Source organism: Cibotium barometz, chromosome 21 (assembly GCF_041138505.1).
Source record: "Cibotium barometz isolate CiBa-2024 chromosome 21, ASM4113850v1, whole genome shotgun sequence".
NCBI lineage: Eukaryota > Viridiplantae > Streptophyta > Polypodiopsida > Cyatheales > Cibotiaceae > Cibotium > Cibotium barometz.
Genome location: NC_141066.1, coordinates 14521569 through 14536336, shown reverse-complemented (window position 1 = coordinate 14536336; position 14768 = coordinate 14521569). Strand labels below are relative to the sequence as shown.

At 47.7% G+C, this 14768-nt stretch overlaps 1 protein-coding gene across 2 annotated transcripts in view; it reads right to left on the bottom strand.

Annotated features, from left to right (window-relative positions):
- The window catches only part of LOC147626883 (amino acid transporter AVT1C-like), an 81981-nt gene that overhangs the window by 50328 nt on the left and 16885 nt on the right, over positions 1-14768 (bottom strand). The window contains exons 6-9 of one of the 2 annotated variants that reach the window (XM_086815427.1): positions 14479-14659; positions 14139-14358; positions 13895-14030; positions 13725-13765 (exon numbers count right to left, since the gene is read on the bottom strand). In XM_086815427.1, coding sequence (XP_086671553.1) covers positions 13725-13765; positions 13895-14030; positions 14139-14358; positions 14479-14659 — 578 coding nt within the window. The remainder of the gene's footprint in view (positions 1-13724; positions 13766-13894; positions 14031-14138; positions 14359-14478; positions 14660-14768) is intronic. The other variant, XM_086815426.1, reaches the window with a different exon arrangement.

Genomic DNA, 14768 nt, shown 5'->3' with positions numbered 1-14768 from the left:
CAGATGTACTCTTAGTTTTGGTCTCATAGGCCACTATGGCCTCTAAGAGACGTTAATATATCATTTCATTTCATTTCTCTCATGCTGGATCGAGATGGCAGGGATTAGATACTCTCACATGCTCGAACTCTAAAGGGGGAGCGAGCACAGTGGACTACTTGATGGGATCTCTTTCCTTGATACCTTATGTGCGGGATTTCACGATTTCCAATCGACCCATTCGCATAGCAGCCGATCATGCATACCTGCGTTTCACACTAGTAGGTAGATCCCCGAGAGATGGGCTAGCCACTCATCTACCTAGGTACCCGAGATATCAGTTTACACGTGAGACAGCTGGGGTTTACGGAGATGCAATATCTGATGGCTTGTTTACTTTAGACCCGCATAGCCCTCTGGACGAGATTACAAGAGGATTGGCAAGTGTACTACATGCATTCGCCTCATATGCGTTTCCCTGAACTAGGATCACTCCCACCCCTCCCCCCCCCCTCGGCAGCACTGCCCCACAGAACAGTTGGTATGATGATGAGTGTCGTGAGACACGGGCACAACTACAGCGTGAGATTGCCATTGGGACTCACACACATAGACAGCCAGGATGATCTTTCGGCGCCTTGTGCGAAGGAAGAAATGAGCCTACCTGGCTAAGTTAGAGGAGGAAATTCACCAACACTTCTTGGGTAAGGATAGCAAGAGGGCATGGAAGATGTTTCAAGAGAGACAACCTGGTACTCCGATTACTGCACGTGAGGCATGGCATGCTTAAGCTAGAGAGCTATATGATGCACCAGGACAGCCCCCCACCCCCCCTCTACCGGGAGCTAGACCTGCTAGCAGCACCTTTTTTACTATGCGGATGGTGCGATAGACAAGTTACAGAATGGAAAGGAACCAGATCATGATGGGCTAGTTGGAGAGCACTTCAAATATGCGCGCGATACTTTGGCTCCACTGATTGTACATGTGTTTAATAGTGCCATTTGTGAGGGTTTCCTAGCAAGCTGGACAGAGCATACCATTGTACCACTCTTTAAGAGTGGGGACCCCATGGTACCATGCAACTACAAGACCATCATGATTGGTCATTACTTGGCCAAACTATATGGCTCTATATTGGAGTCGGAGCTGAGCCGCTAGTAGCAGGCAGAGAGGCAAGGTCACCGAGCACAAGGATAGGCCAGCTTCAGAGAGGATTTACTACCTAGGATCACATACTTACACTTCAGGCACTTATTGAAGAGGGAAGGGCACAGAAGAGAAGGATATACTGCTGCTTTGTGGACTTACCGCAAAGCCTTCGACACTATACCACGTGGTAGGCTTATGCACAGATTGCAGGACATCGAGGTACCCGAGGATATGCAGTGGGGGATATATGCTTTGTATGAGTCTGTGACAGGCACAGTCCGAGCTCCAGGCGGACTATTCAATATGGTGACCAGCACGATAAGGGTGAAGCAGGGATGCCCACTATCACCCACCCTCTTTGGACTGTAGATGCAGATGCATGCCCAAAGGAAAGTGATATACGAAACGCTGAAGGAAGAGATATATGTCCAATTGAAGGGAGAAATGCAAGCCCAAGTATGGGTTGAGATGGAATTAGCCCAAGCCTTGATGCACACGGAAATGAAAAAAGAGATGCAGAAATGGAAAGACGACATGCTCTGAGAGATTGGCACAACAATTGCATCGTAGGAAGGCACTTTGAAGACATCTATGGCTGACCACGAAAAAGACGTCACAGAAATGCAAAACACTTTGGAATCATGTAAGCAAAAGTGGCTGCAGGTGAGAAGGAGATGCATTCATGGGCTGAAATTGCCAGTGCCACAAAGAAACAAATCGAGGAAGTCAACCCATGGATTGAAGTAGTAAAAAAGTAGAAGGATACACCAGTCAATAAAGTAGAGGTGATGAATGCTACATTGGAAGAGAAAGCCGAGAGACGGGCACGTGCCTTACATGTACACGTAGTTGGGTGGGAAGATAAGGGAAATCCCCAAGAGGATGCAAAAGCTCTTGCAACAAAAATTGAAGCAACTGATGTACCCATTACCAGAGCATGGCGAGTAGGCAGAGATGAAACTAGGGCGAAGATATTGATCATCAGGTTTGGTGACTTGGAGAAGAAGAAGGCCTTCCTCTCCAAAAGGATGGCCCTTAAGGGGGAAAAGATTTATTTGGATGAGGACCTTACATCAGCACAGATAGCACACCGGAAGGAACACATGCCACATGTGCTTGAGGCAAAGAAAGAGGGAAAATGGGCAGTATACAAAGATGGCCGAGTCATCATTACGGAGAGGAGGCCTGCTTGACGGTGCGTGGCCTATGAGACCTTGCGATTCACGGTGTGGAATTGCAACGGAGTCCTTAGAAGAACAGATGCAGGATACTTTGAGGATACTTTTAGACCCAGTGATATTGCTATGTATACGGAGACCCATCAGTGCACAAACAAGAGACTTCCTCACGTGCGGGGTTATAGATGGGAATCAGTTTTCCACCCTCAACCACGCACAGTGGGAGGTACTAGAGGATCTGGAGGAGTGGCAATACTTTTCAGGGAGGAGCTTCGTGACAAAATACATGTGGTTCATAGAGATGCAGATGCGAGGTACATGTGGGTCCGAATATGCAAAGAGGGGCTCCGCGAGCTATATGTGGCGGTATGCTACTTTCCCCCAACCCACTCCAGGTTTGCACCATCAGGAGAGTCGCCCTATACGCTGTTAGGAGTTTTTTGAGTGTGGTTTTCTAGCATATGTACATATAGATGCATGTTCATATAGCACTTGGATGCCCAATACCTCACCCACTAAGGATATTTCCTTCGAGTACCTTCAGTTTGTTGTGGTGTTGGATGGATATATGTGGTGCAACCATGATGAGTCTCACTGATGCGGTGATAAGAATGAATGACCAGATGCAAGGGCAATTGCAATTGGAGATCTTGGATGATGTCCAGATACATTATTGGAGGATCAAATGCATGAAGGAAGAGCTGGAGTTGATAAAGGATGTGAATGGTATGTCAAGTTGAGGAAGACCACTACTTGGTAGGTGTATGTGGGAAAGCTCAATCAAAGGTTGGGGCCATGCATTGCTGGAACGAGGAGTGGGCGCACGTGGAGTTGGAAGCATCAACCGAAGAAGAATTCAGCGAGGAGATGGGCATGGTGATTGCCAAACGTAGAAGCGTCGATCTGGGAGTTGCCCGATTCCGCCAGAGACATTTTCAAAGCTCTGGCAATATAAAAGGAGAGGTGCGGCTGGTGATGAAGGAGAGAGTATGTGTATTGCTTCATTGGGTTGCTACCGCTGGTAGTGCAGCATATGTTTGGTTTGTTGGGGTGCAGCTCGTAGCCAGAGGGTGTGTTGCTCTTGCTAGTATTGCTGCTGCTGGTGGCGAGCAGAGGTGTGTTGCTAGTTGTCTTGCTGCCGCTGGAGCCAGTGTGTGTTGCTGCCACTAGTGTGAGAGAGCCACAGAGAAAGAGAGAGAGAAAGCAGAGACTTCCTTGTTGGCTCTCGGTCCAGTCGTAGGGCACACAACAAAGCCTTTGAGGTGCCCAAACCCTCTCTGTTTTGGTGAGTGCGAAGCAAACTACATCAATGAGATGAGCAGCTCATATATAGCCAGCCATGGCGGCATGGCCCCTTCAGGCGCATCCAGAACCCCACCAAGCGACCTCCTCAATACAGCCGGCCTATGAACTCTAATTGGCACCTTCTGGCGGTCATCGTCTTCTCCAGTGCAATCACTGCTGATGGTGAGTGATGGTGATTTTGGTCTTCAATCCAATGATGTTGTAGCTGCGCATGGAATCTCTAATCTTGGGGTTGGGGAAGTCGACCTTGTTGTTTTGAGGGAGGTGATTAAGGTACTCACCATGTGTACACTCTACAAATTTTAAACTACCCTTATTTTGAGCACTTAGGCTTCATAGGCAATTCGTACTAGTAGTTTATACCTTCCAATGATGGCCGCTGTTGTTCTTTCGTGAGGTTAAGAAATAATTGCTAATTGTTTATCCAAGAAGAGATGGGCAGGAAAACAAAGGGTATGTTGTGGTGTTTTTCTTTGGAGAAGCTTTACTGACGAGGACATCCTTCTCACTCATTCTAGCCTTCACAACAGTTGTTGACACTGCTCGGTGGTTCTATCCTTAACGGGGAGGTTATTTTCAACAACTCAATCTCACACTAAATCAGAAGATGCAGAACATCTTGGAATTGATGTGGGCAAAAGGTACCTTGGATGCATGAGTGTGATGTGGGTGTGCTGTAAACATGTTCCTCAGTGGGTTAGTCATGGTTGTGTGATACTAAAAATCGGTGTTATGGTGTAGAGTTTTGCCATGTTCCAAACTTTGTAACTACACTCAGCCCAAGGGGCCTTGTGTTACAAGTTTTTTTGAAGTTGTGGGTGAGGTGGGAGTGTAGATTTAGTGTGTGGGTGTGTGTGTGTCTGTTGATGTGCCCAGACCCCCTTGTGTACAAGGATGCCATCCACATGCTAATCTCTCATTCTCTCTCTTTTCTTAATTGATCTATTGCTTAAAGCTGTTGAACCTATATAAAAAAGGTTTTCTACCCATATATATCATCTACCAATGGAGTTGTGAGGTAGAGAAGTTGATGTACCCTTTTCCCTCTCTCCTCTTGGTGTGAATGTGCGTTTTGGGCTGTGTTCTGTGTGTCTGGGTGGTTGGACGAGGGTAGAGTGTTGTTGAACTGTGGGTTGTGAGCATCTTGAGATTTAGTGTGTGAGTTTCCCCCTTCCAGCTTTAGTAAAAGCTGGTGGTGCCCCTTTTTTGTTCTTTGAGTGTGTTCCGGCATGTGTGGGTGGATGTTGCTATAGAGGACTGCCCTTTTCCTTTCGCCCCACAACGCCACTATATGATGATATCATGAGGTTTGCCAGCATGGGAGACATATTACTATTGGGAGACTTTAATGCATGTACAGGCACAACGCCACTATATGATGATATCATGAGGTTTGCCAGCATGGGAGACATATTACTATTGGGAGACATATTACTATTGGCAGACAGAGCTGTATGATCAAGAGGCTATGTACCAGGAGATCACGGCAGAGGATGTAGGGTTGCAGATATCAACACAGGATGAGGGGGACATTACAAATTATGGCAGGCATTTTCTCACACTAGGGAGTGCACATGGGTTGGTCATATACAATGGCTTATCGAGATGGCAAGGATCAGATGCTCTCACACACTGGAACTCTAAAGGGGGAGCGAGCCCAGTGGACTACTTGATGGGATCTCCTTCATTGATACCTGACGTGCGGGGTTTCACGATTTCCAGTCGGCCCATTGGCATAGCAGCCGATCATGCATACCTGAGTTTCACACTAGTCGGTAGATCCCCAAGAGATGGGCCAGCCACTCATCTACCTAGATACCCAAGATATCAGTTTACACATGAGACAGTTGGGGTTTACCGAGATGCAGTATTAGATGGCTTGTTTGCTTTAGACCCGCATAGCCCTCTGAACAAGATCACGAGAGGATTGGCAGGTGTACTACATGCATCCGCCTCATATGCATTTCCCTGCGCTATGATCCCTTCCACCCACCCCCCCACAGAACAGTTGGTCTGCTAATGACTGTCGTGAGAGACACGAGCACAGCTACAACGTGAGATTGCCATTGGGACTCACACGCATAGACATGCCAGGATGATCTTTCGACGCCTTGTGCGGAGGAAGAAACGAGCCTATCTACCTAGGCTAGAGGAGGAGATCTACCAACTCTTCCTGGGGAAGGACAGCAAGAGGGCATGGAAAATGTTTCAGGAGAGACAACCTGGTAGTCTGGTTACTGCACCTCAGGCATGGCATACTTAAGCTAGAGAGCTATATGATGCAATAGGACAGCCCCCCACCCCCCCTCCACTGGGAGCTAGACCGGCTAGCAGCACCTTTTTTACTATGCGGATGATGCTAGATGCGATAGACAGGTTACAGAATGGAAAGGCACAGGATCATGATGGGCTAGTTGTTGGAGAGCACTTCTCATATGCACGCGACACTTTGGCTCCGCTCATCATACATGTGTTTAATCGTGCCATTTGTTAGCAAGCTGGACAGAGCATATCATTGTACCACTCTTTAAGAGTGGGGACCCCATGGTACCAGGAAACTACAGGACGATCATGATTGGTCATTACTTGGCCAACTATATGGCTCTATATTGGAGTCGGAGCTGAGCCGCTGGGAGAGAGGCATGGTCATCGAACACATGGACAAGCCGGCTTCAGGAGAGGATTTACTACCTTAGATCACATACTAACACTTCGGGCACTTATTGAAGAGGGCAAGGCATAGAAGAGAAGGATATACCGCTGCTTTGTGGACTTCCGCAAAGCCTTCGATACCGTACCACGTGCTAGGCTTATGCACAGATTGCATGACATTGAGGTACCCGAGGATATGCAGTGGGGGATATATGCTTTGTATGAGTCTGTGATGACAGGCAGAGTCCGAGCTCCAGGCGGACTATCCGATATGGTGACCAGCACGATAGGGGTGAAGCAGGGATGCCCGCTATCGCCCACCCTCTTTGGACTGTACACATTGATGCGGTCTCTGATTATGTAGACAGATTGGGAGGCTCAAGGGCATGCCTGGCAGGGGTGTTGATACCCATCTTGTTATATGTTGATGATATTGTTCTAATCTCAGACTCTTCGGAGCGATTCTAGAGACACCTCGATGCATTACAGGCTTTTTGTGTGGATAGAGATCTGACAGTGAACCTTGGGAAAACCAAGGTTACGGTGTTTAACACCACACACGCATGGGTGACGAGATCACAGCCTCAGTTCACTTTCCGACGGGAGCCGATTGAGTACGTCAGGTCATATGTCTACTTGGGAGTTCCTTTCACAGGATCGCGTTTCTCTCTAAAGGAGGCAGCAGCAGCTAGATTAGCTCGAGGGAATGCAGCCTTGGGGGCACTTGAGAGGCAATGTGCACACATATAGTTTCAGGAGCCACGCACCAAACTGTGGCTATTTGATACGCTTGTCACACCGACCCTCTCCTGTACGGAGCTCCAATTTGGGGGGCCAGCATACATCCCAGATCTCAGAGAGGGACGGATGAGGGATGGAGGCAAATGGAGAGACCACTGATTATCATGATTGCCCACATGATTCGGAGCAAATCATCAGTACCACATGAGATTGTTTGGGCTGAGCTGGGTGCCGCACCAGTAGTGACCGAGGCCCTATTCCACACGTTATCCTTTTTACAACGGCTAAGGGAGCTCCCTCAGCAGAGGTACTCTCGATTGGCATTGACCTCATCCACACAGTTGGCACAGGATGGAGATACTCATTGCTGGTACACTCAGATGAGATCATGGTTTGACCTACATGGTTTCCGGATAGAGGCACTACCACCCTTTCAATACAGTCTGGATTGTCCATTTTTGGATCTCACCCGCTCAGAGAAAAACCGTGTGATCAGGATCAGAGTGGACACAGAGAGGACATGGACTAGTCCCCTTGAGCCCTTAGGCACAAAAATGGCTCATTACAAGAGCCATTTTCTACACCTCTCACCAGATGATTTTATCACCCGCCCGGCGTACATGGATGTACACCTATCACATGGGATACGTTGTGCCATTGGATAGATCCAGACCTCATCACACCAGCTGCGGATTGAGACAGGGCAATATGTGCATCAAATCTTGGATGACCGCATTTGTCAGCTATGCTACCAGGACGCAGAGACAGAGGAGCACTACATTTGCCGATGTACAATCTATTATGAGATCCGAGGGAGATATCACTGCCTCTTCCGAGAGAGTTTTGGGCCGTTATGCAGGATCATGGAGTTTGAGGATCAGAGATGCCTTGGATTGTTTCTACTTGAGCTCAGGAGACACAGAGAGACCCTACTGGCAGATTGGAGACCGAGCCATGATGTACCTAGACAGAGGACCCTTACAGATTTCTTCGGCACCGGCACCGGCACCGGCACCGGCACCAACAACCCAGCCCACACACCTCCTGATACCTTCTCCATTGGGCCATCAGGGCACCAACCAGGGAGTCACCATTGATACAGCAGTCATCTTATGTCGTGCTGGTCGGCCACGCCCACTAGGATCTCGACCACGGCATCCTCACCATCGCCTGATCAGAGCCATTATTGCTCGGCATCGGAGGTGCCTCCTCGCTTCTACGACCTCTCCATTCTAGACAGCCCCATGGCGGAGATACTTGATCTAAGGAGAGGGCAACACTTCAACTGAACAGCATACATGGATCTACCTGATATACATTTTCCAGTATTTTCTACTCAGTATCATCTCGGAGTCTTACAGTTCTGTTCTTATAACTGTAAGACAATCAGTTTAGTGTATGTTTGTCTCATTTAGTTGTTCTCTTTAATGAGACACCAACTTTAAATGTACTCTCAATTTTGGTCTCATAGGTCATTATGGCCTCTTAGAGACATTAATATATCATTTCATTTCATTTCTCTCTCTAAGAGGCAATGATGGAAAGGCACAGGATCATGATGGGCTAGTTGGAGAGCACTTCTCATATGCGCGCGACACTTTGGCTCCGTCATCGTACATGTGTTTAATCGTGCCATTTGTGAGGGTTTCCCGGCAAGCCGGACAGAGCATATCATTGTACCACTCTTTAAGAGTGGGGACCCCATGGTACTAGGTCACTACAGGACGATCATGATTGGTCATTACTTGGCCAAACTATATGGCTATATATTGGAGTCAGAGCTGAGCCGCTCGGCACAGAGGCATGGTCATCGAGCACATGGACAGGCCGGCTTCAGGAGAGGATTTACTACCTTGGATCACATACTGACACTTCGGGCACTTATTGAAGAGGGCACGGCAAAGAAGAGAAGGATATACTGCTGCTTTGTGGACTTCCGCAAAGCCTTCGATCCCGTACCACGTGCCAGGCTTATGCACATATTGCATGACATTGAGGTACCCGAGGATATGCAGTGGGGGATATATGCTTTGTATGTGTCTGTGTGACAGGTAAAGTCCGAGCTGCAGGCGGACTATCCGATATGGTGACCAGCACGATAGGGGTGACGCAGGGATGCCCACTATCGCCCACCCTCTTTGGACTGTACATTGATGCGGTCTCTGATTACGTAGCCAGATTGGGAGACCCAAGGGCATGCTTGGTAGGGGTGTTGATACCCATCTTGTTATATGCTTATGATATTGTTCTAATCTCAGACTCTCCGGAGGGATTACAGAGACCTAGATGCATTACAGGCTTTCTGTGCGGATAGAGATCTGACAGTGAGCCTTGGGAAAACCAAGGTTATGGTGTTTAACACCACACAGGCATCGGTGATGAGATCAGAGCCTCGGTTCACTTTCGGAGGGGAGCCAGTTGAGTACGTCAGGTCATATGTCTACTTGGGAGTTACTTTCGCAAGACCGCGTTTCTCCCTGAAGGAGGCAGCACCAGCTAGATTAGCTCAAGGGCATGCAGCCTTGGGGGCACTTGAGAGGCAATGTGCACACATACAGTTTCAGGAGCCGCACACCAAATTGTGGCTATTTGATACGCTTGTCACACCGACCCTCCTATATGGAGCTCCAATTTGGGGGCCCAGCATACATCACAGATCTCAGACAAGGACGGATGAGGAATGGAGGCAAATGGAGAGACCACTGATTATCATGATTGCCCGCATGATTCGGAGAAAATCATCAGTACCACATGAGATTGTTCGGGCTGAGCTCGATGCCGCACCAGTAGTAACCGAGGCCCTATTCCACGCAGTTACCTTTTTTCAGCGGCTTTGGGAGCTCCCTCAACAGAAGTACTCCCGATTGGCATGGACCTCATCCATACAGTTGGCAGAGGATGGAGATACTCATTGCTGGTACGCTCAGATGAGATCATGGTTTGACCTACATGGTTTGAGGATAGAAGCACTACCACCCTTTCAATACAGTCTAGATTGTCCATTTTTGGATCTCACTCGCTCAGAGAAAAACTGTGTGATCAGGATGGATATCATCAGAGTGGACACAGAGAGGACATGGACTAGCCCCCTTGAGCCCTTAGGCACGAAAATGGCTCATTACAAGAGCCATTTTCTACACCTCTCACCAGCTGATTTTATCACCCACCTTGCATACATGGATGTACACCTATCACATGGGATACATTGTGCCATTGGACAGATCCGGACCTCATCACACGAGCTGCGGATTGATACAAGGCGATATGTGCATCAGATCTTGGATGACCGCATTTGTCAGCTATGCTACCAGGATGCAGAGACAGAGGAGCACTACATTTGCCGATGTACAGTCTATTATGAGATCCGAGGGAGATATCACTGCCTCTTTCAAGAGGGTTTTGGGCCATTACGCAGGGTCATGGAGTTTGAGGATCAGAGATGCCTAGGATTGTTCCTACTTGAGCTCAGGAGACACAGAGAGACCCTCTTGGCAAACAGGAGACCGAGCCATGATGTACCTAGACAAAGGACCCTGACAGATTTCTTCGGCACCAGCACCAGCACCAGCAACCCAGCCCACACACCTCCTGATACCTTCTCCATTGGGCCATCAGGGCACCGACCATGCTCCTAGGGAGTCACCACTAATACAGCAGTCATCTTATGTCGTGCTTGTCGGCCACGCCCACCAGGATCCCAACCATGGCATCCTCACCATCACCAGATCAGAGCCATTATTGCTCGGCATCGGAGGCGCCTACCTCGCTTCTACGACCTCTCCATTCTAGACAGCCCCATGGCGGAGATACTTGATCTAAGGAGAGGGCAACACTTCAATTGATCAGCATACATGGATCTACCTAATATACATTTTCCAGTATTTTCTACTCAGTATCATCTCGGAGTCTTACAGTTCTGTTCTTATAACTGTAAGACAATCAGTTTATTGTACTTTTTAGTCTCATTTAGTTGTTCTCTTTGATGAGACACCAACTTCAGATGTACTCTCAGTTTTGGTCTCATGGGCCATTATGGCCTCTTAGAGACATTAATATATCATTTCATTTCTCTCACTCTCTCTCTCTTACAAACACTATTGTTCCCATAGGTAAGAGGTCTCACCTGGACGGGGAGGTTCTTGGGTTCGAGCCTTGCCAAGGGCTACTCGAAGGCACAACTGTCTACCGACAGGTTTCTAGAAAGCCTATGGGTGGGGGGCTTCTCTACGCGCCTACAGGCGGGGAAAAAAATAACTGATGCATGATCTCTCACCGGAATACAAAAGAGAGAATGAGGTCACGGATACCGCATGTATACTGTTGCTTTGTGGATTTCTGCAAAGCTTTCAACCCTGTCCCTCGGTCCCATTTGCTGAGACGCATGCAGGAGCTTCAGCTTCCACATGACATGATATGGGGGGTGATGGCCCTTTATGAGCTAGTGACTGGCAGGGTTTGGACACCAGGACTCAGGAGGGCTCTCCAGGGATAGATGCAGCACTTTTGGGGTCAAACACGGCTGCCCACTCTGGCATGTACATTGATGCGATATCAGCTTTCATTGGGGGCACAGGCTCACCATTTGCTCAGGTGGTAGTTCCAAATTGTTATATGTAAATGACACAGTCCTAATATCAGATTTAGCCGAGGGGTTACAGACACATCTAGAGGAACTTGAGAGGTTGTCATGAGAGAGACCTCATGGTCAATCTCGGCAAAACCAAGGTCATGGTCTTCAATACATCATATGAGGTCACATCACGGCTATCCTTCCTTTATAGAGGAGCAGGTGGAGATTGTTAAGTCATATGTGTACCTCAGGTCCTCAGGGTGACATTTACAGGACCACACTTTTGCATGGCAGTGGCCACTGATTGGTCAGGGGCTATGCATCCCTAGCACATTTGGAGAGAGAGTGCTTTCAAGCCCACTTCAAGAAGCCTCGTACCAAGTGTTGGCTCTTTGAAACTCTGGTTTGCCCGGCAGCGATGTATGGTGCACCTTTTTGGGGACCGGGTCTTAGTGTCGACTCTTGGAAGAGCATGGAGAGACTGCAGGTAATGATGCTATCACGTTTGATCAAGAGCGAAGCATCAGTGCTACATGCTATTGTGCTAGCAGAGTTTGGGGAAGCCCCCACCAAGTGCCAAGAGGATGTGCAGATGTCCGCACTTGATGAGCATGGACACGCGGACACCTGCACTTTGATGAGTAAGAGGATGTCCACATTGGCATCTGACAAGAGGATGTCCGTGCTTTGACCTTGGGCATCCCTGGTGGATACACACAAGAAAACACGGTAGCTAGGGCCTTACCAACTTCCCTCCCACTTTGAGGTCGTGGCACGCCACATCCACAGTCTCGACTTCCCGAATGAAGACAACTATTGACATGCCCTCTTGAGATTTAAACACATCTATTGACATGTCCTCATGTGGAGCCATAACTATTGAAGGAACCACCAATGTTAGTGAAGACACTTTGCCCAACCCTGTGGATGGTTCCTCCCTAGCGTCAACGGGTCCTTGAGCTGCCACCTGCCCAGGGCGAGCAACACTCCCCCACTAGAATTGGGCTTTTAGCCTCAATGGCCTGAATGGTTCCTTCCTTCGGAATCCTCATGCCCGTCACATACAGGTGGTGTATCCTTGGCATGGGACTTCTTGAGACTCATGTTGTGCCCACAACTCAGTCAAGTGCTGTGACAAAAGGTCTGCCAGGAAAGTTCTAGCTCCTACAAGTTATTTGTTATCTGCTCCACCATAATACAGGAAAATGCAGCCGTCTCTCCATCTACGTGACGAAAAAACTGATAACTGTGCATGCCCAAATTGACTTTTCACAAACCCGAATGTTCTCCTGATCTAACCCTAATTAGGCAGGAAACATATATGGATGTTGGAAAAGAAAATTTGCAAGTTATCATAGGCTCTGATACCAACCGTAGGATTACTAGTGTTTTGATTGCAGTTACAGAGACAGATGTGCACCGGAAGACAAGCAAACACAATCACACACTAATGATTCTCATGCTAATCCTTAGATTATGTAGAATAGATGAATTGAATGCTCAAAAAAAGTACAAATAATGCTCAATTCCCTGCTGATCTCAACCCAAGTTTCTGCTGATCCCAGATCATTGAGGAAATACTGGAAAACACTGGCTGCCAAATCCTTCCTTGCTCTCCAAACACCTATTCTCTGGTGGATTGAGAAGCCTTGAGTGCAGAAACATCTCATGAAGAATGGCCTTTTTATAGGGAAAAATCCTTGGCCAGTTGACCAGCCTGATGCAAGAGCAGGCCACGTGTAGGCGCTAGGCGGGCTGCAGCCAGCAACCGGCGCCAACCGTCTGCGTGTATGGAAACATCCAGAGTGCCCAGCCCTTGGCCAAGCTAATCTGCACAAGGTTAGGCTGTCCAAAACAGGTCCACAAGTGTCTTGTAGGCTGTGCCCATGATGTGCCCACGCTACTGCCCACACGAGCTTTGGCTGCGGGCTGCCCACAAGAGCCTTGGCTTCTGTCCGCAGCAGGTGGGTCACACGAGCACCAAGCGCAAGCCTACAAGTTCCCTGTAGCAGGTTGATTCACCCCAGAGGAGCAACAAAGCTGGGCGCCTCTTGTAAAAATCCACAGAAATCAGCTAATACAAGGATGGAATCGGCAAGGATGGTGAATAATAAGTTGCTGAGATTTCCCATGGGAAAAATACTGACACTTTTCTTTTGAAAGGATATTTGGTGAAAGGATTGACAACCTGCCAACAATAATTCACATGCCAGAGTCAGTTCTTATTCCTATGTATGGAAACTATAAAAATTTGAGAGAGTTGTGGACAAGAAGTACTTTCTTTTTGGGATAGAAAATTGGAAAGCACATATCTCACCGTTGACCAGACTGCAATTTTGGAGGCCACAAACTGATCTGGCAAATTGAGGGTAATCTGAGATTGGGTCTCCTCTCCAAACATTGTAAATCCCATAACAGCCATTCCGCCATACATTGTTGTGCAGATAATAAAGCTGAACTTGAAATAAAAGTAATTCGTTGCTTGGCCCTCTATTTTACAAGCCAAAAAGTTGGAACATAAGATGCAACTATGAAAAACAAAATCCTGCTAAGTTGCACACCTTATTGTCAAAATTCTTGTGAACTGAGAAGGCTTCTTTAAGGATGTGTAAATATTTGGGAAGACTGAATGCCCGGAATAGCAAAAGCCATAGAGGCCAATAGATACTGGGAGATTTGATAGATTCAGCAAGGGGCCACTCTTGTGAAATCCCACACCATCAACAATCCCAATCCAGGCAACACAGATCACCATCACCACCGTGGCAATAACACCTCCAGCTGCCAATAGTCACAAGGGAGAAACGCTTAGATTAAAGCCACATTGACAACATCTGTATTACAAATTAAGAGATTTCAGCACAGTATGTTTGAATGTACAAAAGTGCATCTTATTTCTACCTGAGACATATGATAGCAGGCTTAAATCCCGGAGCCACACTGTTGGCAGCACGAGTATGGCAGTCATTATAGTAAAGAGCTCTGTTGCAGTCAAGCTGAATCCATTGAGACTCAGACTCGCATTGGGAAACAATGCCGACATGTTGTCACCTTCCAGGATAAGGTACTCTACACAAGAAGCCTGCATGTAATGCAGTCTATAATCAGACTTAACCTGCAACACTTGACTTGATTCAAGCATTTTAATTTATTATGGAACAAAACACCTTCACAGATGGTTTCGGAATTCT